Here is a 26,416-nt window from a genome sequence, read left to right as displayed (position 1 = left end):
CAGGCTCTGCCCTTCACCCCTCCCAGCAAAGAGCCATTCTCATGCAATTCCAAGTCACTATCATGCAACCATTTATCCATAAATCCCCGATCCAGGGGAGTCCTGCCCATTCCATGCACCCTTGGGCAAACGGGTACTTTGCCACTCAAATCCCAACAGAGTGTTGATGATTTTTGTTCCGTGGAAGGAAGCATTTCCATGCTCCCTTGCCCATGCCAAGCAGAAGAAGGGAAGTGTCTGTTTGCCATGTGCAGCCAGAGCTGACAGATCATGACCTTCAAGGGAGCAGAGATGAAGAGCAAAGCAGCCAGAGAGGTGGTGGAGAGGATGGTTTGATGCCATCATCCTGGGCAAAAGCCCTACAGAAGCATGGTGGGAGTGAGGTGAGGTGATGGGAGAGGCTGAGCGGGCTCAGCTCTCCAAGGGAAACCTCGGAACGAAGTCAAAGCAAGAGGGGACGAGAAAGGAAATGAATCAGAAACAGCTCCAGGATGGAAGGGAGAGGAAGAACCGTCGCTGGGATGTGCAGCATGAGAATCTGGCCTCAAACCCGGTATCACTTCCCGTTCTGCCCCAGTGCCAGTGACCCCCAGCACGTTGGCACCCAGAAATCCCCGCCAGCCTTCCCAGCAAAGCCACCAGCTCCAGGCACTGCCCCCCTGAGTCACTTCCCTTGTCCTGCTCTGTCCCTCTGGGCCAGCACAGGTGCCACAGAGCACGCAGCACGCCGTGCCCTCCCCACAGCCACGCTGTGCCACTGCCTGTGTGACACCGGCTCCTCCTGGGGTTCTGAGCCCTCCCAGCTACGTCACCCTCTGAGACTGATGGAGCTACACACCACGGGTGTTTTGGAACATCCTGAGCTGAAAGGGACCCACAAGGATCACCCAGTCCAGCTCCTGCATGGGACAACCCCCAAAGCCCCCTGATGTGCCCAAAAGCATTGTCCAAAGGCTCCCTGAGCTCAGTGTCTCTGACCAGCTGTAACCAACAATCCCAGCCCCACACTTGCTGCTGCCTTATCCCAAGACTTGCTGCCACCAGGGCTTTGTCCAACCCATGGAGCCAGACCCCTACAAGAAGTTAAAGGCACCTCTGGCCCAACTGGAAGGTCTCATTCCCTGTTTCTCTTGGAATAGAGTTTTATTTTGCCTGTGGTTTGCAGGCTCCTGCCAGCGCTCACTGACACCCCCGCTGAGGCCGTGGCAGAGCACACCTGGTGGCATTGATGGCTCGAGGTCCTGGCATGGAGGCCTTTAGGGAAAAGGTCCATTGATGTGATACAGAGAATGTGGAAGCCACATGCAATTGCAGAGGATGAGAATGGGCAGACCTGGAGAGCAGCAGCAGGAGAAGCCCCCCAGAGCCTGGATCCAGGGGCTCCGCCAGGAGCCTGGAGCTCCTGCTCTCACTGTGGGGTGGTTTTGCCCAGAAAGCCCCGCCAGAGAAGCTGCATTTCAGGATTTTTCTCTTGGAGAAGCACAAGGAGAATGGCAGGGCTGCTCTGCTGCAGCCTGGCTTAAGGCAGAGCTGCTCCTCTTCTGGAAACACCAACCAATTTCCAACTCCCTCATCCCCCTCCCTCCAGCTCCAGGGCTCTGGCAGCCCCTGGGAATGCCTTCCCTCGCCCTTTGCCGGTGACCCCAGCAGGCTGGCAGTGCCACCGCCCTGAGCAGAGGAGCTGGGAGCTGGCTGTGGCTTACCTTTGGTTTTAAAAGCAAAGTTACAGTACTTGCAGACGTACGGCCTGACGTCTGTGTGCGTGCGAATGTGTTTCTTCAGCATGCTGGGTTTCTTGCAGCGAATTCCACACTCCTCACAAACATACTTCCCTCTTCCACGGCCTCGCACATACACATACTCTTCGTTTGATTTGTACCTATGAGCAACAGGTGGCGTGATAAAGGGGAAAAAAAAAGAAAAAAAAAAAAAAAGAAGATTCCCACCTCAACAGAAGAAGTCACAACTTTGCTGGGTTAGTTCAGAGTGTTATCGACACCACAGGTCTTGGTTGCTGTTTGGTAGCTCTGGGTAATTAGGCTAAATGTCAATTATCACCCAAAGCTCGTGCCCAGCTGCCTCCAGACACATCCAGGATGTTCTCATGTCCTGGATCTGCTGCTCTGTGACCACCAAGAGCCCAAAGCTGACCTGGTCATGGGGACACCCCACTGTGCTGGTGTGCCCCATCCTCAACCACAAACTGAGGCACCCAGGCCAGGCTGGACTGGGCTTGGCCAGCCAGGCTGGACAGGGTTTGTCCCAGGCCAGGCTGGACAGAGTTTGGCCAGTCCAGGCTGGACAGGGTTTGGCCCAGCCCAGCCCAGCCCAGCCCAGCCCAGCTGCCTCTCACTCCCTGCCATTTAAACCATGCCCAGTCTGCCTCTGCAGGGTGCTGGGAAAACTCATCCCAGCCAAAGCTCCTGGGACACAACCTCACAACCTCCCACCAGCCAGACTGCAACGAGAGCCACCTGAGATGTCACCAGTGCCACGAGCCCTCCTGTGAGCCCTGCACAGCCTGAATGAGACACCCAGAATGGACACAAAGAGAAGAAAACATCCTTTTTTAAAATAAATAAATTGTGCTACCACTAAATGTAAACACTGCAGACTCCAGGCTCTTTTATCTTTGGCACAGGATCACGATTTAGGTTTACCCAAGAGAATGAGATTGGTCATCCTTCCTTCCCATTACAGATTTGATTTTCTGTCCAGGCATTAGTGCACGGGGAAGGCTGCAGGATGGGGGAGTTGAAAAACCCTTATAAGACTGAGACAAATCTTTCAGCCTCCTGCTGCTCAGCAAATGAAGGCTGCAATTTCCTGTACTTGCAGCACAAGAAGAATAAGGTAACACCAAATTGCTCCCCTCAGATCTTAAAGAGGCCAAATTTTTGAAGCATGGCACTTCTTGCAAGTCATTTTTCTACCCAGGAGGAATTAAATCTGGTCTTCAGAAATCTCCAAACATCCACCCTGGAAAAATCAGGCTGTCTAAAGTCTCTTAATAGGAGATCCAAAGGCATCTAACACCATCAGTCAGGTTTTAGTGTCTTCCCAGTGAAGCCTATTCCAAACCAGAAGGGTGAGAAAACAGCAGCCAGACTGAGGAGAAACTTGAACAGAAACAGCTGCACTGGAAGGGATTGAGCACTTCAGTAAGTGAATATATGATAAATACTAAAACTTATGTATTTAAAATGTAGGAAAGCAAGGGTCATTTAAAACTGAGTAAAAAACCACACAAAGACCAGCCCAGAATTGAGAGGATGGGGATGGCACGGCCTGCACAGGATGCACCCATGGAAACCCCTCCCGGCTGCCTCCAGGGTGGGGCTGGAAGTGGGTGAGTCCCACTGCAGGGACCCCTGGATCTCCCCCACACTTTGCTCCTTTCCCTCAGGAAGAGTCCAGGCAGTTCCAGCTCTGTGGGGGTGTCTGGGGGAGCTGCAGCTGAAATCCAGGCTGATCCTCCTGGCTGCAGGGAGCAGTGAGCTGGGACTGAACCCTTCCCAGTCCTGGCTGAGCCCCTTGGCTCTGTTCAGAGCTGTGGGAGGTGCTCAGAGGGGGCTGAGCTGCTCCCGAGTTCAGGGGTGAGGTCACGGGTTCAGACATGGATTTGAGAAAAGAGAAGAAAACTGGGTGTTCAGACAGTCCCAGTCTGCACCAGTAGCACAAACCAGGCTTTGGTGTCCAACAGTTTGTGTTTCTGTCCTTCAGCATCAGCAGGAGTTCTCTGGATCATCACCAGGGTCACCTGATGGCCCAAATGCTTCATTTTATCTGCCGTGACTGAAATCACAGCAAGGCCACCCCATTGTGCCATTCCCAACCATCCAAAATCCCCAAAAAAAACCCTAAAAAAGCCAACATCAAAACCCATCATTGCAAGGTTCTCATTATCTGTCCAGAGGGCACTGAGCTGGTGCCTGGAGAGCTCCCACAGTGCCCCAGTCTCCATCCCAGTATGCCCAGTTATCTCCATTTAGCCCTAGAAGATTCCAGGGCTCAGGTTTGTCAGGGATGGTTCATGTCCCTTCTTTGTTCAGGCAGTGTTAAAGCATCAGAAGGAGCAAAAGGAATCAGGAATCCTGATTTTTTTCTATTCAGGTTTGGACTGCAGGCTTCCTGCTCTGCCTCCTTCCTGCCTGTCAGTGTGCTGGGAACCACCTGGCCACTCCAAACCTGCAATTGCTCCTTTATCAGCCTTGTACTTGCACTGCCCTTAATTCCCCCCTCCCACGGAAATGTTTGTGTGTCCCTTCCTCAGCCTCATTAAAGCCATCAGGCTGCATTAAAACAGACATGTGATTGAATCTGGAATTAGGCACTGCACTTCATCTGACACTCTGCCAGGCTCAGCACAGATATTCCCCCACAGCTCCCCGAGACCACGTGGGAAACAGGCAGGGAGAGGGGAGAGAGAGGAAAAGCAAGTTCCTCTCAAGGAACACCAAACCAGAGAGGAAGACAGCAGGAGGTGACAGTGCCATAACCCAGAGAAGGCTCTGCAGATGCCATCTGCCTGCTCTGAGGGCTGCAATAGATTTATGGACATAATTCCTTCAGTGTGATCCCATTTCTCTGTTCCTGTGCCCATATGATTTACATCAGAAAGATAAATCAGGCACAGCTCACTCCATGTGAGGATTGACCCCAGCAGAGAACCTTCCCTGCTCCATGAGGTTTGCTGCAAGCAGACCTGGGCATAGCCAAAGGGGGATTGCTGGGATTGCTGCTTTGTGGCAGCAATCTGGGCTTGTCTTCCAGAGCCCTGAGGAATTCCTGATCCCATCCTTAGCAGCTCCCAGCCCTGCAGTGCCCCGCTCCCCTCCACACTGGAATGATTGGGAATGCAGGGGTTAATGACCATCACGAGCCCAGACACTGATTTAGGGAACAGTCCTTTCAAACACACCCACAGAAACCAAAATGCAGCTCTTTGATGCATTTTTGAGAGGTTCTTTGGTGTGTCCTGCTGGCAGATTTGGGGCCAGCACTGCAAACCCGTCTCAGAGCAGGAGGAGCTGGCACAGCCTCGGCAGGGCTGGTGTCACCTCGGCAGCACCAGAGACCTGACAGCCCCAGAATGGGCCCAAAATCTCTGTCAGGAGCACAGGAAACCCAGCAATGGGAAAACACAAACCTGGAGGAGGCTTTGTCTCAGCTCCTTCCCTGCAGCTGAAACCCAAACCCGTGAAGCATTCACTGCCCCGCAGCCTGGAGGAGGTTCAGTTCTCAGGATCGGCTGTTACAAATTCCTGACCATCATTTTCAGCCACAAACACTTCTTTTTTCTTCCCCTCAATGCTGTGAGCCACATCCAAGATCTCCATGTGGCTGGAAACCACAGGATAAACCCTTGGACAGCCAGGGGGAAGGAAGTTTGGTGGTTGGCAGGCAGGGAGGCAGAGCAGGTTTCTGGGGGACTCATTGCTCATGGCTCGCCTGAATCACCCTTCCCTCTTTGCTTCCTTTTTCAACTTTTTTTTTTAAATTCCACCAGGATTTTACCTTGCCCTGTAAAGGCTTTGCTGATGTGACCTTGCTGGTCACAGCCTGGGCACAGTGGTTAAAATTTTAATTATTAAAATTTTAAAAATTAGCCTTAATTCTGTGAATTTTCTTGATTTGAAGCTCAATGCTGTATCAAAGAACACCCCTGGAGGCTTTCACAGCAACTGAAGAAGTATTTCCTCGACTGGTTTTGACATTTGATAAAATCCCTTGTTTGCTTTTTGGATTTTGGGTGCACAGGAAGAGGAATGGGAAATCTGATCCCTGTCCGGAGCTGCTGGGTTTGGTTCCCTGGCAAGTGAACCGAGTCCAGCTCCGGAGTTTTTGCCTTTGGTGTCAGATTTTGGGTTTGTTGATGGCACATTTCATCTGTCACCAGGCTGCCCACTCATCTGGCTTGGCTAAATCCTTGGGAAATTCCTGACAGGCTGCTCTGGGATTAACTGATCTCATTTCTGCTTTATGTCTCCTGCAAAATTTGCCAGATCAGGGATAAATGTGTAACTCCCACAGTGCCACTAATTACTGCTCATTAATTGCCTCCCTCACAGCTCCCTGGTAGGAGATGACCACTCTGAAGCTCAGTGTGCAGCAGAATTCCTCAGCCTTTCCCGTGGAACCCCTGCGGCTGAGGATGTCACACACAGGTGTGTCCTCAAGGCCAGACACTCACCCTGAGATGTCCCCAGGCTCCAGCAGAGCAAACAGAGGGATTCCTTTACAAAGCCCACACCAGACAATGGCATTTCCAGTCTCTAAACGCACCACGAACCACTCCAGCATCCCGATTTTCCAGACAGGGATGTTGCACCCAGACAAACAAGGCACTGCCAGAGCAGCACAACAAAGCTGGGGAGGGACCTGGGAGGAGCTGGCACAAAATCTGCTGTTCCCTGGCTGGAATAAAGGATCCTTACAGCCAGAATCAGCTGCTCTCCAGGGAAACTGCAGGGCAGGGTGGCAGCGGGGGGAGCCCCAGCACCAGGGACACCCCACGGGGTGAAGGAGTGACTGTCACCATCAGGGACACAGCCACAGGGTGCAGGGGTGACTGTCACCACTGGGGACACAGACACGGGGTGGAGGGGTGACTGTCACCATCACTGTGCCCTCAATCAGGATTTCTCTCCTGAAGGATGTCCAAACTTCCTGAATTCCTGGACTCCCCTCCTGGAGGATGTCCAGCCCTCCTGGACTCCAGTGCCCTTCAGGATGGCTTCCCAAGGGGTTCTCACAACCTAAAATCTGCTCTTGGGGTGCCCGAGGTGGCAGCTCTGCTTTTCCCTCTCCTTCTGCACCACGACTGCAAAACCCAGCAAAAAACCTGAAATCCATGAATGAATGGGATAAATGCATCCTGCTCGCTTCCTCTCTGTGGGAATTCAAGCACAGATATGAAGAGGAATTTTATGGCACTGCAAAAATCCCCAAAAACAAAAACCAAAACCAAAACAGAAAAACCCAAACCAAACAAAAAAACCCAACAAAACACCAAGAAAAATATCAAAAATCCAACAAAAAGAACCAACAAAAACCCCCAAAAAGCAAAAACCCCAAACCAAAAAATTATCACCCAGGCCTAAATGACCCCTTCTGCTTTTTGTCCTGTCCCTGGTGGGTCCCCACGGATCAGACTCTTCCTAAGGCAGTTTTCCACATTTCTCTGAGTGGGAACAATGAAGTGGGAGTGTCCCCACAGCGCTCTCCTTGTGCCCTCAGCTCTGCCAGCATGGCCTCGGTGGCACTGGGGCTCAGTGGGACATGCCAGCTCCTCTGAACCACGGCCAGGGGTGGCCATGGCACTGCCCAGAAGCAGATCAGTGATTTTCCAACTTCCCTACAAATGTGGGCATGGGCAGAGTCCATATTTCACTGGGAAACCCCACAGGAATTGCTGCCTGGAGCACTGCCCTGGGAGCAGGGAGAATACCAGGACAGGGTGGAGCAGTGCCACAAACCCACGGAAATCTCTCCTGATGTGGTCCCATCACTGTGTTCAGGGTTGTTTGGGTTTTTTTTTCCCACTTCAAAATCCAAATGGTACCAGCAAACCATAAAGACTGGGAGAGGACCAAGCTCTGTGGTGAAGGGGGTGGATGGAGAGGTGTATTTGGGAGGAAAGCACACAAAAGTGAATGGTTGTGCTGAAGGACAGACAGGAAAAGGTCCAGAGATGGGGTGCTGGTCTGGAAAAGGGCATGGCATGGTCAGGATGGGGAGAGGTTTTTATGGACAGTTATCCTGGGAGCTGCAGAGTGAAGCCAAGGAGTGGAAAATTTCAGCTCATCATGAAAGGAAGATGGGCAATGTCCTCAAGGAGGTGTCCCCTGCACAAATGTGAGGATTTAATGAATGTTCAGCCTCTAAAGAACCTCCCTGGACACTGCCTGCAGCTGTAAACCCACCCACAAAGCACTGCCACCTCTGTCACACACAGAGCTGCCTCCAGAGGAGGTGAAATCACAGAAAACATCCACCAACAGCCCAAACCCACACAAGGAGTTTTTCCCTGGGGTAAAAACACAGGAAGAGAAGGACTTTTAATGGCATTTCTCCATTTTGGTTTGGAGGAGCATTGTGGTTGGAGGATCTGTGAGTGCAGGAGCTGCTCCAGAGGAGCTGGTGCATGATATCTGATCCTGTGCCTGATCCCTCACCCTGTGCCTGATCCCTGATCCTGTAGCTGATCCCTTACCCTCTTCCTGATCCCTCACCCTGTGCCTGATCTCTCACCCTGTGCCTGATCCCTGATCCCAATCCCTGATCCTGTGCCTGATCCCTGATCCTGTTCCTGCTCCCTGACCCTGGAGCTGCCCCTGTAGGGGTGTGGGGTGTTCAGGAGGGACCCTGAGTGCAATGAACCCAAGCAGAGCCAGCAAGGGCTGGGTGAGGATGGAAAGCTGCAAAAGCAGAAAAAACCCAAAACCAGTTCCATGTTCCTCCTGTCAGCGCCTTGAGCAGAGGACTGATTCAATTTGGGATTGTGGCACCTTCTGCTCTAACGGAGGTGGAATTACAGCTCTGCTCATTAGGGCTGCTCCATCCTCCCCGTGCTGAAATCATTTAATTGTCATATCCATGCTGAAATCATTTAATTGGCGCTGCAAGCCACTGCCTGAGCACAAAACCCCACAAGACACGGGCAGCCCCACAGTGCCCCAGACTGCAAACCTGGCTCAAATGCAATCAGAGGGGAGCAGGCAGGAAAAATGGAAGCGCAGAGCAACGTGAGAGGATTTCTGTGCAGGGTGAGTGTCCCTGCCAGGTGCTCAGCCTCAGCCACCAGAGCGTGAAGAAATGCAGGGTTGCACTGATTGTGTGCACGCACTAATTAGTCCCTGCTGGGCTTCCCCCATTAAACCCAATTTTAGGAGCAGACAGGCAATGCAGGAGCTTCCCCAGCCTCTGTCTGAGGGCTGGGCTGTGTCCCTGTCCCCACATGATGCCACACAACGACCAGAGAGCTCCTGCAGAACCCCAAAACCCAAACTGAACCCAAACTCCTGCAGAGCCCCAAAACCCAAACTGAACCCAAATTCCTGCAGAGCCCCAAAAGCCAAACTAAACCCAAACTCCTGCAGAGCCCCAAAACCCAAACTGAACCCAAATTCCTGCAGAGCCCCAAAAGCCAAACTAAACCTAAACTCCTCACCCAGCTCCTGCAGAACCCCAAAACCCCAAACTGAACCCAAATTCCTGCAGAGCCACAAAACCCAAACTGAACCCAAACTCCTCACCCAGCTCCTGCAGAACCCCAAACCCAAATCAACCCCAAACTCCAACACCACAGGAACAGGAGGAGGGAAGAAGAAATGCAGCAAAGAGCTGCTGCAGGATTTGCAATGCCAGGGGGTGACAGTGGCTGCCTCCACCTCTGCAGGCACATTTTTGATGGTTTTTGGATGTTGTGAGGATAAATCAAAGCTGCAAAATTGTATATTGTCAGACTAAGCTGATAATAACTCTGGACTAATGCATTTTTCAAATTAATCATAGCTACATATAGCTGTGATTAATTGCTATAGCAATTAGTAGCTATAGCATCAAAGCTATATTTTAAAATAAATATTATAATAAGTTTATAAATATATAAATATATATTATTATAAAATATATTTTAATATATTTAATATATATTATATATAGTTATAATACATTTTTATTTTATATAAATATATGATATTTAATAATAAATATAATATAATATATACTAGATATTTTGTATATTATAATAATACATATTTTATGTTATAAATAAATATATTATATTTATAATAAATATATAAATATATTGTTATAAGATATATTTAATATATTTTAATATATTTACTATATATTATCATAATATATATTTTCTTTTCTAATAGCTGCATCATTGCTATATTTTTGAAATTAATCATTTAGCTGCACATAGCTGCACCTACACTGCAATATCATAAAACTATCTTTTGTGAATGAAGCATTCTTCCACATGCAATGAAAGTCCAACAAATGTGCTTTGTTTAAAAATATTCAGATTTAATACCAGATCTTTAATTTGTGATTGTATTCAATATCTCTGTATTGTCCTTATGCTTACAGTGTCCAGCTGTGCCAACACCTGCTCTGTTCACTGGTAAGGATAATTTCCCAGTGTAATCCAGTTCCTCCAAACCAGATTTCTCCTACAATTACATTCCCAGCACATTTAATTCCATTTTTTTCCTTTTCTTTGTGGTGGTTTTGCCTCCCCAGCAGCAGTCAGACAGGTTGGACAAGGCACAAAAGTTCAGATTTGAGAACTCACCCTCAGCCCTGGGCACTGCTCCAGCAGCTGCCTTGGAAGATCAAACAGAAACAGAATAAAACACAAGATTAAAAAAAAAGGAAAAAACAACCAGCGACTCATCCAGCTGATTCATAAAATATTCATAGGGGAAGTCTGGCACAGAAATCCCCACAGATGACGGGTCTCACTCCAGTTCTGTGCCCCCCCAGGATGGATTGGCCACCTTCCAGAGGGGTGACAGCAATGACTGGGGTGACACGGCCACCCCTGGCTCTCCACACAGCTCCTCTGCAGCCCTTGCTCCCGGTGCTCTGACTGCTCCTCCAGGCCACTGCTGGCAAATTAAATTTGGTTAATTCCAGGCTGCTCTTATCCCTCTGTCACTCATCCTGCCTTTTACTCCTGGCCCTATTCCAGGCTTTATTCCCAGCACTCTGCCCTCCCTGCAGGGTCTCACTTTGGGGCCTCCGTGGCACTTGTTACCCTGAAGAGATCCTAAATTTCCTGAAGAAATTGTTCAGGATTGAGGTCAGTTATGGAAACAAATCCACAGGAGGTCCCAGAGCTGCTGCAGGGCTGGAGCCCCTCTGGAGCCAGGCTGGGAGAGCTGGGGGTGCTCCCCGGGAGAGGAGAAGGCTCCAGGGAGAGCTCAGAGCCCTGGCAGGGCCTGAAGGGGCTCCAGGAGAGCTGCAGAGGGACTGGGGACAAGGATGGAGGGACAGGACACAGGCAATGGCTGCCACTGCCAGAGGGCAGCCATGGATGGGATCTTGGGAATTGGGAATTGTTCCCTGGCAGGGTGGGGAGGGGCTGGGCTGGAATTGCCAGAGCAGCTGTGGCTGCCCCTGGATCCCTGGCAGTGCCCAAGGCCAGGCTGGACACTGGGGCTGGGAGCACCTGGGACAGTGGGAGGTGTCCCTGGGCCATGGCACTGGTGGGATTTAAGTTCCCTTCCAACCCAAACCATTCCATGAGTCCATAATTCTAAGTGATGTGATATTTCCAAATTTCTATTAGTTTTTAAACATCAACAAATGCATTTTATCATGAACATTTCTAATCCCTGCAAGGGGGAATGAGGAGCCTTTTGGCACTCACTGGAGTGGGTGAGACATGAACTGCAGTAGAGCTATAGAACACGGCATTGGAACAGAATTTATTTGAATCAGTGCTTATTTTAATAAAATTAGGGACTTGAAGACCCTTCCCCTTACCAAGTGCTCCTGCTCATTGGTGCTGGTGGCCACGGATTCTCCAGGAACCTTGTGTTTCCTCACTGTCTGGCCAGAGATCCCCTTAAATACCCCAAGTACTCCCAGTGACTGAAGGGAATTTCCAGCCCTAATTTGTGTCAAATTTGTCAAGTATTTCCTAAGATGACCCAAAAGCATTTCCCTGGTGCCGCTGCCTCACTCAAGTAAACTTCAAAAACTGCAACTCCTTTCTCCCAGGGGTGTAATCCAGGGATTTGTGGTCACTTCCAGCTTCCCCTCAGCCTCAGCCAGCTCCAGCAATGCTGATCCTGTTGTTATTAAGGGATGGAATAGGAAACACTGATTTTTCTGTACAAATGAGCCACAAAACTGGCTCAGACCAGACCCCTCCTCTGGGCTCTGTCTGCTTTGTCACATCCTTTTGTTTCCCCCCTGTCCCACGGGGGCTCAGCTCCTCTTCCTGGAAGTTTTGCTGGAAGATTTGGCTGGGATGCTCTGGCAATGACCTCCTGCCTCTCCCCTCCCACTCCTCCCTCAGCTTTGGGAGCTTCACGGGAGCTCATTTCAAGATGATGAAAGGAAAGAAAACTTCCTCTCCACCAGCACAGGCTGAAGAAGCTCTCCCTGGGGATTGTCCCTCTCTGAGAAGGGGCTGAACCCACCCTGGAGGGGCCCAGGGCTTGGCAAGGGGTGCTGGTCAGGATCTGTGTTTATCCCCAGCGTTTGTCCCTTAGCAACAGAGACCCAAACATTTCCCCTTCCAGCAGCTCCAGCCCCACAGGGAATATTGGATTTCTCCTTCTCCACGGTGCCAGGAATACCCATCCATGGCCTGGACATCCTAAACCCTGCCTGTTACTCCCAGTACCCCAATCCCCACCCAAGGGCTGACCCCGTGGTGCTCTGAAATAACAGGAAGGGCCTGGATTTTGGAGGATTTGGGATGTGAACTTGGCATCCTGCACGTGATGGAACAACTCCCTCAACACAAACACTGGATCCCCAAACACCTTCACCAGCCAGCCTGGACAACACCACTGCCAGTGCCAGGAGGAGCTCCGGGAGAAGCTCCAGGAGATGCTCCAGGAGATGCTCCAGGAGAAGCTCCAGGAGAAGCTCCAGGAGAAGCTCCAGGAGAAGCTCCAGGAGATGCTCCAGCAGAACCTGGTGGGGAGCAGCAGAATGATTTTCCAAGAGAAATGGCACCCTTTGGGATCTCAAGCCCTTCCCAAGCCGAGCCCTCAGAGGTTTCTGGGGATGTGCAATTCCCGAGGGGCTGGAGCACATCCCTGCCCTCGCTGGCACCATCCTGGGAGCTTCCTACCAGCTGATCCTTTTGGGATCCATCCTTGGTTCTGCTGGAATTCAGAGGGGAATCAAACAATTCCACAAGTCTGACACCTCCCCAGGCAAGGCCCAGGTCCCCAGGGAAAGCTCCTAACACGTAATTACAATAATTAATAATGATAGGCTGGGTTTATTTCCACAGCACGGGAGCCAAACTGCCTCTGGCTCTATTGAAACATGGCAAACAAAACCAAGCCCAGCTTCCCCATCCCTCTTTTCCTGAGGCAACAAAACTCTACAACGGCACAGGAGAACCTGAGAACCAGCAGCAACAAAAATCCTCAGAAAGTAAAAAAAAAAAAAAAAAAAAAAAAAAAAAAAAAAAAAAAATATCAATTTCTGCTCGTTTCTTGCCCTCATCACCACTGGGCATTGATGGCTGATGAATTTCTGATCTCCAGATATAAATACCACTGACAGAATTCCCAAAGCCACTCAGGTTATTACAAGCCCTCGATACCCCAGAGGATCTGATGGATTGGGCTGGGATTATCACCTCGGAGCAGCCCATCCCATCTACCTTCCTCCTGCTCCCAGCACCCGGGGCTGTAATTATTGATGAAATTCTGTACCTTGCTGTGGTGGAGACAGAAATGCTCCGAGCCTCAGACACAGCCCAAGCCCTTCCCCATCCCTCAGACTGGATCCAAGACAAACCATTTTGTAGGAACTGATTCAATTATTTCTCATTTCCTGCCTCCTGTCAGAGCCAAGCAAGGAAATGAGGACTGATCCCAGGGAGGCCTGAGATACCATCAGTCCCTCTGGACAGCAGGAGTTGGAGGATAGAAAGTTTGGTCCTACAAAATTTCAGATCAGTTCCAGATAAGTGAGAGATTCCAGGTGAGCTGGGAGGGCTTTGCCCCTCAGGCTCTCACCTGGTCTAAGGGAATGGGGATTTTAAGCCCTACTCATCCTCACTGGTACAGAGGAAGGACCTGGGTTGTGGAACACCCAGAGGAAGGCCCTAAATCATCAATCCTGCTGAATCCATGAGCACCAGGATGGTCTTTTAGTACAGTCACAATGTGGGTCCCAGTCCAGGCCTGGACACACAGGCTATGGTCAGGGCTGGGCACAAGCTGGGCTCACCCATCCCAGAGGAACACTTGACTGAATTCCTGCCAGACTGGCACCTCACTCCCCACCCTGAGAGCCCCTGGGTAACTCTTCCCAATCTGTCCAAAATCCCACATCCCTAAGGACCATCCCCCACCAGCCATGGGGTCTCCAGCCAAGTTCCAACCCCCCACAGGTTTTATAGGGGCTCAGCTTGGGGGTGCCCTTTCCCACCTGGGAGCTGGAGTCACAACTTCCAGCTCCAGCTGGAATTAGGCTGGGATTTCCTTGATTTCCTTGATTTCCCTCAATTTTGCTTGATTCCCCTCAATTTCCTATGATCTCCCTCAATTTCCTTCAATTTCCATCAACTTCCCTTGATTTCCCATGATTTCCCTCAGCTCCCCATGATTTCCCTCATTTTCCCGATTTCCCTTGATTTCCCATGACTTCCCTCAATATCTCTCCATTTCCCTTGATTTCCCCCAATTTCCCTCAATTTTCCTCAATTTCTCTCGATTTCCCTCGATTTGCCCCAATTTCCCACGATTTCCCCCAATTTCCCTCGATTTCCCCCAATTTCCCACTGCTGCTGCTGCTGCAGAAGCTGGGGCAGCCCAGGCAGGGGAGCTGGATCCTGCTGGATCCTGCTGGATCCGGCTGTTCCCTGCTCTTCATCCACCAGGGACTGGGGCAGCTCCAACCCCGCAGAAAAAGCCACGGGGACGCGGGGCTGGAGCTGCATTCCCGGGATGATGATGATGATGATGATGATGATGATGTGTGAGGAGCTGAGCAGAGCCAAAGCTCTGCAAAGGACCTGCACTTCAACCCCCCCAGCTTTTCACCGGGAACTGAGGAACGCTCCATACCAAAATTAGGGAGGAAAAACCTGGAAAACCCACAATGCCATTTTCCCAGGCATTTCCCTGCAGCTGAACCTAATAAAACCCAGCCCAACTCTGTCTTAGAGCAGAGTTTTAGCTGGTCCATTAACTGATTGCTGTGCAGAAGGTTCTGTGTATATAATAATATTAATAAAATTATTAGTAGTAGTAGTGTGATGTTAATAATATTTATATTCTTCTATATTATATAGAATATAAAATATAAAAATACTATCGCACACATTTAATCCCAACCGGAACAAAGAAAGTTATAATTATAATAAAAATAGAATAAATTATAATTTTAAAAATTCAAATTCAAATTAAATTAAATAAAAATAGCATAGAACAAATAAAATAAATTTTAAAATAATTTATTTTAACGAATTATTAAATTAATAATCTATTAATTATTTCATTTTTACTTCATTATTAATTATTGAGTTTTATTATTAATGAAATAAAAAATTAATTTAAAAGCCAAAAACTCCACAGAGCATGGATGCAAACACACCATCGGCAGGGAATTCTCTCCCAGGAATTTGGAAATTTTCCCATGGAAACCTGGCAGAGGCAGCACACAGAGAGCAGAGCACGCCCGGGTTTGTGCGGGAGGCTTTGGAGGAGGGGGACAGAGCACAAACAGGATGAAAAATAAATATGGAAGTCCCCTGAGAAGCTGCTGGTGGCACTGAGGGGCTGTCCCTGGGAATCTCTGGGTCCCAGCTGTCCCAACAGTTTGGGATTGCAGCTCAGTTCCAGGGCATTGCATCCCTGCTGCCTCAGTTTCCCTTCCCAGGGCAGCCACAATAACCCCCAGGGATGGGGAGATCTTGGTCCCCCTTCATGGTCAGCGGCCACCTGGACGTGGGTTTGGGCAAGTTTGGCTTGCAGAGAATGCCCAGAGTAACAGGAAGAGAGGAAACAGCCTCAAGCTCTGCCAGGGGAGGTTCAGGTTGGATATTAGGAATAAATTCTTCATGGAAAGAGTGGGAACAGCTGCCCAGGGCAGTGGTGGAGTCCCCTGTCCCCTAAAAGCCACCAGTGGTGGCCTTGGCAGTGCCAGGTGGACTCAGTGAGCTCAGAGGGATTTTCCAACCTGACACTTCTGTGATTCTGCAATCAGGGCAGTAAAAGCCATCCCCCTGGGTTTCAGGAAACCCCTTCCTGCACTAACACATCAGGATATTCCCCTTAAAAAGAAAGAACCTGGGACATCTCCCAGCGCCCTGCCCCAAAGTCTTCCTCTCCATTTTGTGTGTGCAGGGGAGTCTCAGATGTGCCAGGATCGCATGGTCAATTCTGCTGGGATTAAAACAGATCCACTTTTAGCTCCAGAAAGTTACAAACCCAGCATCCTTGGCTGCCCTAAAACTGCAGCACTTCTCTCAAGGCAGGGGGGGACACACAGGTGGCCCCTCAATGTCCCCATTTGGGACAGGTGGCTTTGATTCACACCAACACGGAGCTGCCAACAACCAGCAATTCCTGGGGTCACCAACCCAGCTGGGAATTCCCTGCACGGATCAGAGGGACTTGGAGCCCTCTGATCCCAGGCACAGCTCCCAGAGCCCTGCTCCAGGGGTGACCTCAGTGCTGGAGGCCCTGCTGGCTCTGGTGACACGAATCACCCTCCCTCAGGGAAGGCAGGAAGGCCATGCAGACAAACAAAAAATACAAAAATAAGCAGCTGCTGTTCCTACTGCCACGTCCTGTGTGCTCCAGCATTCCTGGCAGAGTGGGAATGGGATAACCTGAGGGAGATGGGGCAGAGTTAGCAGCTGTTTTTGTTTGATGATCTTCACTGAAAGCAATAAAACCTCCCCAGGCTTCAGCAGACACAGCCAAGGACATTTCATGGGGGGATATCCCAGAGAGTTGGGCTGCCAACAGCACCAGGCTGGGAATTCTCTCCTGGGAGAGCCCAGCTGCAGATCCAGCACTCCCAGAACCTCCCAGAGATCAGGAATTCTCTGCTGGGAAAGCCCAGCTGCAGATCCCACACTCCCAGAACCTCCCAGAGATCAGGAATTCTCTGCTGGGAAAGCCCAGCTGCAGATCCAACACTCCCAGAAACCTCCCAGAGCTTGGGAATTCTCTGCTGGCAAACACCAGTTCAACAAATTTAGCTCAAGGTCCAACATGTGAGGAGCTGAATTCATAATAAATTATTGTAATTAGGAATACTCTGCAGCCAGACTGGCAGCCTCTAAATCTCCCAGCCTGGGTCTCCTTTTTTTGTGACTCTCTGCTCTCACACACACCTCACTGTAGTTCTCAATATTGAGGGGAAAAGGAAAATATCCACAAACCAGCAGAGCCACGGAAAAAAACATCATCCCCTGTACATTGCTCACATAGAAATCCACAGTGCTTGGCCTTAGTGAATTCCTGGGAGAGAAAAAAATCCTGCTCAGCCTCCAGCCTGAGCTCCCAAGGCTCCTTTACCTGCTGGATTTCTGCACTTCACCCCACCTGGGAGCTCCCCAGTGACCAACCCCAATCCCAGCTCTCCTGCCAAGCACAGGGCTGTGGGTTTAGGTCCTTGCTGAGTTCTTATACGAGAAAATTTCCTGTGTTATCAGCCCCAGGTGGCTGGCACAGCCCAGGCCAAGGCTCTGCAGATAACCCCACACTGGGAATGGCTCTTGGGGTTTTGTGAGGGGACTGAACCACTCATGAGAGCCCTGTGGGTGCTCAGGCTCTTGCAGCCTTCAAACAACCATAATTCTGCCATCAAATAGTTTGTTTAAATAAGAATGTCAAGACTCCCACAGACGTTGAAAAGCACTGATTTAAGTGCTGATCTGAAACATATGGGAGAAGAATTTGAGCTCTGAAAGCGCCACTACCGTGCTGCTCCCACAAGAGCAGCCACACAAACCAGGTTGGTCTGGGGTCTACGAGGAGCCATAGCACCCAAAACCCAGGAAAATGTATAAAATTTGGAGCCAGGGCACCCAAAACCCAGGAAAACGTATAAAATTTGGCTACATCCACCTGATTATTCCCTTAGATCAAATATACCAAGTTAGGAACAGAGACAAGGGCACCCAAGCATTCAGCAACACCTGAATTTCCAAAAAACCAGACACCAGGTGAACATCCCCTGGAGAATTTGCCAAGACCCTGCCCCTAATCTGCCCCTCTTCCTGTTTAAAAACCTTGGGATTCTTCAGTCATATCTCAACAGCAGCAAGAGTAGCTTACCATCTTATTAGGTCACATTTTCTTTTTGTCTGAGGCTCTACAGAGCAAGAAACCCACAGTTCCAGCTGGGCTGGATTCATACTTTCAACAGAAACACAGGAATTCCTCCCATGGGTCTAAAGAGGGATCCTGCAGCCCCTCCCTGCCCACCTCCTTGGCTCTGTGGGACTCCCTGAGCAGCAGCAGCTCCTGCAGGGCTGGGAAATCTCTTGAAACACCTGCAGGGAGAGGTCACAGCTCTCCCCACTGCTCCAGCCCGGGGAAACTGAGCTGGGCTGGCAGCTGATCCTGAAATCTGGGACTGAGGCTGGCTGCTGCTTTGGGGAATCTGCCTGCAGCTCACCCTGCGGAGCTCGTCCTCAAAAAAAAGGACTGAAATGAAAAAGTAGGTAGAGAAGCTTCACCATTTAAAAGAAAAAAACAAAAACAAAACCAAAAACAAACAAAAAAACACACACACAAAAAACCCGCAAAACGAAAAAACACCACAACACCCCCCACCAAAAAAACAAAACAAAACAAACAAAAAAAATACAAACACCAAAAAAACCCCCAAAACAAAACACCCAAATAATTTTTAAATAGTGGAAAGTGACTTGGGATATTTTATAAAAAATAATTATCTGCAGTCCTGCCTCCAAGTTGGATCCTTGCCTCTAGCTATTCCCTGAATTTCTGAGCAGCAGCAGCTTCTGCCCAGCTCCCTCTGTCCCTGTTCGTCCTCACTCCATGTGCTCCTGGCACATCCCAGAGCCCCTGGAACCCCTCCGAGGCTGGCAGTGTTCCAGGAGGAGCCTTTCCCTTTCCCTTTCCCTTTCCCTTTCCCTTTCCCTTTCCCTTTCCCTTTCCCTTTCCCTTTCCTTTCCTCCTGGAACATTTTTTGGAACTTTCCTTTCCTGGAAATTCCCTTCCCTTGGATGAAATCCTCAACCACCAGAGCTCCAGTTCCACCAGGAGCTCACAGCTCCTTCTCCTTTCAGCTACAAACTGGGATCAGCTGTAAAATCCTCCTGTCCCAGTGCCACTGCTGGGTTCTGTCCCAGTCCCCACAGCAGGGTGAGTTGTTTGCTCCCTGCCAAACTCTGCAGAACAGGAAAACTTCTCTAGAAGTGAGATCTCAAACTGGGATGGGGGATGGCTTTATTCCCACTCCATGCGTCCCTCTCCAGGTGGATTCTGGGCCAGTGGATGGATTTTATAGGAAGTACACACAAAAATTCATTTAAAAAAACATGATTTAGCCACATTTTACTCTCAGACTTTTATCATTTCCATCACTCCCAAGAATTCCACATTCCACACCCCATCTGCTATCCCCAGGACTCTGGTAGTCAATAATAAAGAGAACTGAAAACCAACTACATTGGGAATATTAAAAGAAAAAAAAACCAACAAAACAAAAGCCAACAAAAACAACAACCAAAGAAAAACCCAACAAACAAACAAAAATAAACTACACACACAAAAAAACCCCAAACCCAAAACTAAAAAGACACCAAACAGGAGTCATATCAACATCAGCCTTGCACAGAGAATTGTCTCCCCAAAATAATGCTTTTCTTATTAGAAAGTGACAAAAAGGCAGTCCCAGAAGCCAGTTCAGAATGACATTCCCAGAGTCATCTTCCCGCCCCGTTCCCAGGGGAGCACGGATGGAGTGGCAGGCACTGGGCCTGGCTCTGTCTGTTTGCACATCAGGTTTTTAATTGATTGCACAGCGCTTGGAATCCACTAAAGGCTCCCAGAAACCCCCTCCTGTGGGAAATGGATTTGTAGAAAATTCTTGAAGTTTTAAAAAGTCAAAGTTTTTAAAACACCTCAGAGTTGCCCCATCCCTGGGTCAGCAAAGGGATTAATCCAACACCCTCCCTGCCCAGGAGAGGCTGCCTGGCTGTGCAGATGTTAACAACTGCCTAATCCCAAGACAATCTGATAAAAAAACCTTTGCCTGCTCTGATTTTGCAGGGAATTGATGTCGGTGCACGGATGAAGTGCAAAGCCCAGAGGCTGGAGCTCTGCCAGCAGCCCGTGAATGCTCTGCTCCCAGGCACAGCTCATTATTGCAGACGTTTGGCCCCTGTCACCCCCTGGCTCCAAGTCAGGCCTTGTGTCACGCCTGGCAATCCAGGATGAGGAGGGACAGCCCAGGTGATCATGGATTTGCTGCAGGACTTCACACAAATTCTCCTGTATTGTATTTGCAGGGTCCCCTGTGGCAGGGAGGAATGATGAATCCGATTCCATGTTCTTAGAAGGCTAATTTATTATTTATGACACTATATTATATTAAAGAATACTGTACTAAAATATACTAAAGAATACAGAAACGATACTTACAGAATGCTAAAAGATAATAACGAAAACTCGTGACTCTCTCCAGAGTCCCAACACAGCTTGGCCCTGATTGGCCAAAGAGCCAAAACAACTCACAGCAGAATGCAATGAAACAACCACCTGTGGGTAAACAATCTCCAAACACATTCCATATGAGCAAAACACAGGAGAAACAAATTAGATCTAAGAATTGTTTTTCTTTTTCTCTGAGGCTTCTCAGGTTCCCAGAATAATCCTGGGCGAAGGGATTTTTCCAGAGAATGTGAATGCCACACTCCTACGTTTTCATTTTCAACCCCCTGACAAAGGAACGCATCTAAAACTGCAGGGAAATGTTTTTTCCCAGGGAACTGAGGGCAGGTGCCCCCGTGGAAATGGAAACAAAATCCCACCAGGAGTGTTTTCAGCTGGTACCTGCATCCAGCCATTCCTGGGAGTTTGGCATTTCCCCATCCCGAGGTCAGCTCTGACCCTCACCTCTCTTCTCTTCTCTGCTGGCAGCAACATGAGCCATTTTGCTCTCATTTTTGAGAGATTTTCCTCATTTTTCTCTCCATTCCACTCCCCCCTCTTTGTTGTGAGAGCTCAGAGATTCCAGCCTGTCCCTCACCTGCTGGATAATTGCAGCTCTTCCCTTCTGACCAATTTCTGCCCCTCTCCATCCCTATCCAGCTGCCAAAATTGTCTGTTTGATCAAATCCTGCTCCTTTCCACCCGAATCCCCTCACCTGCGGGATCAAGACTCTGTGAAATGCTCCTGTCTGTTCCTTCAGCTTCTCTTGGACAGCTGAATTTGCTCACATTTGCTCCCAGCTCAGGACATTTCCTCCCTGCCCACAGCCCTGCAGACCTGGAACACCCACGGGCACTTCCTAGCCTGAATGTTCTCTGTTCATTTTGGTTTCTAATTCGCTTATATTGAAACTAAATTCATTTGTTTATATTTTGTATTTTAAAATGGTATACAAATCATGTCAGCACAGAGGTTCTATCTTCAGACTCTCTCCCAAGTTGCCCTTCTCCCCCTCCCAGATCCAAAACCCTCAGTCTCACTACACGGACAGACTCCGAGTTGTGCACTCAGGGTTTCACAGCAAACCCCCAACCCCCAAAATGAGTCACACAAAAGCTCAGGGAAGAGGCTGCACCTGTGTCCAGTGCTGGCCCCTCGGTTTGGAAAGGACATTGCGACACTTGAGAACATCCAGAGGGGGCAACGAGGCTGGAGAGGGGCTGGGAACACAAACCCTGTGAGGAACCACTGAGGGAGCTGGGGGTGCTCACCTGGAGAAAAGGAGACTCAGGGGTGCCCTCATCACTCTGCACAGCTCCTGAAAGGTGCCTGTGCTCAGCTGGGGCTGGGCTCTGTCTCCAGGAACTGACAGAACCAGAGCACACAGCCTCCAGCTGCCCCAAGGGAAATACAGGCTGGATATCAGGAAAAAGTTTTCCATGGAAAGAGTGATAAAGTTCTGGAATGTTCTGCCCAGGAGGTGGTGCAGTCACCATCCCTGGGTGTGTTTAACTAAGCCTGGATGTGGCACTGGGTGCCAGGGTTGAGTTGAGATGTTGGGGTTGGTTTGGACCTGATGATCTTGAAGGTCTCTTACATCCCAGTGATTCTGGGAATTCTGTGAAAAGCTCTAGACCTGGGAATGGTCCAACCAGCCCCAAGGAGAGCCAGGAGGTCTAAAAATGCAACACCACTCCTGCCATCCTTGATTTTGCCCCCATTTTTGCCAAGGAATGCCTGAGACAGGGTGGGCTGCAGGCCCACCAGTCTCTGACAAAGCATGGAGGGGATGCCCCAAGCAGGGCAGGGCTCCCTTTCTCCCTCTTGGCTCCCTGAATTCACCTTTGCCCTGCAGAAGAAAGGGAAATCCTGCTTTCTCCTCCCCAGACACCCATTGTATGCCCATCTCAGAGCAGGAGCTGCTCCTCTTTACCCACCTGGGCTGATCCTTGGATCCACCAGGTGTTACAGGCAAAGAAATTTCTTGGAAAAATGCAATAATGAGTAGATTTTAAATTCCTTTAGTGCTCAGTGTGGTACTGGGGCACTCTTCACTTCCTACAGGTGGCACAGCCAGGTACCCCAGGCACTTGTGAGAGGCAGCAAAGGCATTTTCCTGCTTGGTCCCATTTATTAATTCTTTATATGAGCTGGGAACAAACAGGAATTCTTGTGAGAGAGAAAATAAAACTCGTGGTGAGTGGAGTAAGATGCTGGGAAAACCCCTGAGAATGCTGGGCTCAGGAAGAGCATCCTCCTCTTCCTCCTCCTCCTCCTCCTCCTCCTCCTCCTCCTCCCCCTTCAGGGGAATCCCACAGGCTTGGATGTTCACAGGGTTCTTAGGGGGAAGGAAATCCGTGCAGAAACTTGAGCATCCCACACGAGGTCAGGCAGGAAGCTGCAGACAACATTTTGGAATAATTGGCTGTGGGAAATGAGCACCCACGAGGACGGGTCAGGGAATGGGGCTGGCTGCACCGGCAGAAAGAACTGGGGAAAAATAACCAAAGACACCAGACAAGAACCTCAGCTAAATCCTTCTGAGTTTGCTGGATTTCCTGGGAAAATGGGAGTAAACTGCAGGATGAACCCATTTTGTGGAGAGAGGTGTCCAGGCCAGGAAACATCAACAATTCCCAGCGAGGAATATAAATATAATATATAATATATAATATATAATATATAATATATAATATATAATATATAATATATAATATATAATATATAATATATAATATATAATATATAATATATAATATATAATATATAATATATAATATATAATATATAATATATAACATATAACATATAATATATAATATATAATACATAATACATAACATATAATATATAATATATAATATACGATGTATGATATATATAATATGTTATATGTTATATACTATACATTATATATCATATACTATATATATATATTAAATATATATTATATTATATTATATTATATTATATTATATTATATATAATCATATATCTTTTATATTATATGATATATATATATAATATTCAATATTATACAGTCTATATATAATTATATTATATATATGAAATATATTCCTTTTTCTAAGAAATTTTCTAGAATACAGCTGTGGTTCCACAGCCCAGAGCTGGTCCCAACAGAAATTATCCCCCTGATTTAAAGTGAATAACCCAAGGTTACTTCTGTATTCTAGAAAATTTATTAGAAAAAATAATAAATTATAGATATAATATAAATATATATACACAATATAATTATATAATATATATAACATTTATAAGTAATATATAATGGCATAATATATACTAATTACATCTACAAAATATAATATAATATAATATAATATAATATAATATAATATAATATCTAATATATAATGAATTTATATTAAGTGAAATATTACTTATATTACAATAAAATCTTAGTTATAATAATTGTAATAGATAATTATATTACATATAATAATTATAATATAGACTTATATTATATATTATTATATTACATATTATTATATTATCTATTATTATATTATATTATATATTATTATTTTATTTTATTTTATTTTATTTTATTTTATTTTATTTTATTTTATTTTATTTTATTTTATTTTATTTTATTTTATTTTATTTTATATATTTTATCTTAGAAGATGATGTCTTTCTTTTCCTTATAGAAATTTTTTTCTCCAGGAGCTCCTGGCGGGCAGGCCTGGCTGCTGAGGGGCAGCTCAGAGCAGGGATGGTGCTGCAGCCACCGCACCCCTTCCTCTTGCACACAGCCTCAGGCCAGGCCGGGCTGGATGGGGCTTGGAGCTCCCTGGGCTGTGGGGTCAGATGGGATTTCAGTCCCTCCCACCCCGAACCACCCTGGGGATCCCAGGAGAACACGCTGCACCCCGCTGAGCTGGCCAAGCTCAGAGCCCAGCAAGCCACACTTTGCTTTGCTGCTCCTGCTCTGACTCTACACTTACATTTCTGCCTTTCGTCCTCTTCCCAGCGCTGTTTCCCACCCTCTACCTCCATCCAAGAAAAGATTTCCTGACCAAACCAGTGGAAAAAATTGATTTTTCGCTTTGGCTGTTCCCTGAGTTTCCAGGGAAAACATTTTCTTTTTAACTAAACCAAAAATTAACAAGAAAAATCCAAATTTTCATGAAAACACATTACGGAGAGAAAGAAAAAAAAAGCATTTGCTTCCGATGGAATTGAAGCTTTTTGTCATATTGGCTTTTAAGCGTATTTTAATGTAAGAATATAATGATTTCCAAAGCAAAAACACAGATTCTTTTCATTCTGCAAATACTTTTCTCTCCTTGCTGTTTTTCTCTCCTCTTTTTAAGGAATGCATCTTTCAAGCAGCTGAGCTGCCTCTTAAACAATTCCCCCTTTCATCTTGTCAGCATTGGGAAAATTTAAAAATCTCTCATTCCTTAAATTGCCAGGCTGTGTTTTGTCTCTTTTGGATTAGGTTTTTAAGCAGAAAAAAATGGGGGTTTTGTGCTATCAAAAAAAAAAAATTAATAAAAGTGTAAGGGTGCTGAAAGAGACCTTGGGTTCCTTTAGGAGAATTGTGGAATATTCAGAGTGGGGAGGGATCCAGAGGGATCCAGGGGGATCATTGATCCAGCTCCTGGACCCCAACAACCCCCTCCCTGCAGCTCTGGCAGCCTCGGGGCCGTGCCCATTCCCTGGGGAGCCTGGGCAGTGCCAGCACCCTCTGGGGGAAGAACCTTGCCCTGATCTCCAGCCTGAGCTGCCCTGGCCCAGCTCCAGAACCTTTCCCTGGCACCCAGGATAGAACCTGGTGAGTGGGAGCATCACAACCCTTCAGGCTACACACAAAGCCCATGGAAAACCCACCAGAAAACCAAATTTTGGGAGGCAGATGGGGCTTGGTGCCTTTGGAGGGGATTTTGGAGAGCTGCCAGCAGCTCTCTGAGCTGAGCTCTGCCCAATCCAGGGTTTGCTCTCCCTTCTTCCCACCAGTGTCCCACCACGAGGGGATTCATGGTGTTTGGAGCTGATGGGTAGCAGGGCTGACCCTGGGGGCTCAGAGGGACATGAACCCCCCCTCTGCACTGCTGGTGAAGGCCTGGCTGAAAAAGAGCCCAAAATTCCCAACTTAAACTCCTCCTTTTAATGTAAATACCGTTTACAGAGGCAGCATAAACTGCAGTGCACAGGCTGATGCTTGAGGCTTTACATTGGTGTTTTAGGGAGAGCTTTGCACAGCCAGGATGGGATTTCGTGGGAGGCAGCCCTGCCCGTGGGGCAGTTGGGATGAGATGGGCCTTAAGGTCCCTTTCCAACCCAAAGAACGCCTGTCCTGCATTGCCGAGCCAGTTGTATTCCATTTGCCATCTGCATGGCATTGTCTCTGTTCAGTGTGCAGTTTTCCTTATCTCTTCCACAGCCACTCCTCCCTCCAGGGACATCTGCTGATCACAGGCTGTGCAATGTCCCTGCAGGGCTGATAAGAACTGCAGCATCCATGGGAGATGTGAGCCCAGGGGAGGAGCCAAGCATTCCTGCCTGGATAGAATCTGAGATTCTGCAACACCAGCACGGCTTCTGCACTGGATTCCCAGAGGAACAGCAGCTGCCCCTTCCCCTGGAGCTGCAGAGGAAGACTCCCCCCTTGTCCAGGATCCTGCTCCAGCAGAACCACCCCTGGCACTGCAGGAGGGCTGGGCCACAATTCCAATGGGACTGTGCCAGCACCCTGACCCACAGGGTGTCAGGCTGTGTCTGACCCTGGCAGTGCTGGTTTGGCTCACTGCATTGTTTATTTTATCTTTTCATTTTCTTCCCCAATAAAGAACTGTTATTCCTGCTCCCATATTTTTTGCCTGAGAGCTCTTTAATTTAAAATGTATAGCAATTCAGAGGGAGGGGGTTTGCATTTTCCATTTTAGGGGAGGCTCCTGCCTTCCTTAGCAGACACCTGGCTTTCCAAACCAAGACAATGCCCTGATCCCATAATTCTGTGATTCCCAGGAGGGGTCTGCAAGGAGGGCAGCAGTGCCTGCTCAGCACTTCTCAGGACAGGGGAAATCCAGCAACC

General features: G+C 48.2%; 1 protein-coding gene across 1 annotated transcript in view; it reads right to left on the bottom strand.

Moving 5' to 3' along the window:
- Positions 1-26,416, bottom strand: part of HIVEP3 (HIVEP zinc finger 3) — a 256,369-nt gene that overhangs the window by 19,627 nt on the left and 210,326 nt on the right. Inside the window, exon 7 of the mRNA XM_064398552.1 lies at positions 1,704-1,879. Coding sequence (XP_064254622.1) covers positions 1,704-1,879 — 176 coding nt within the window. The remainder of the gene's footprint in view (positions 1-1,703; positions 1,880-26,416) is intronic.

Source organism: Passer domesticus, chromosome 24 (genome assembly GCF_036417665.1).
Source record: "Passer domesticus isolate bPasDom1 chromosome 24, bPasDom1.hap1, whole genome shotgun sequence".
Taxonomy (NCBI): domain Eukaryota; kingdom Metazoa; phylum Chordata; class Aves; order Passeriformes; family Passeridae; genus Passer; species Passer domesticus.
The sequence above is the reverse complement of the archived record's forward strand: the minus strand, read 5'-3'. Positions and strand labels throughout refer to the sequence as shown.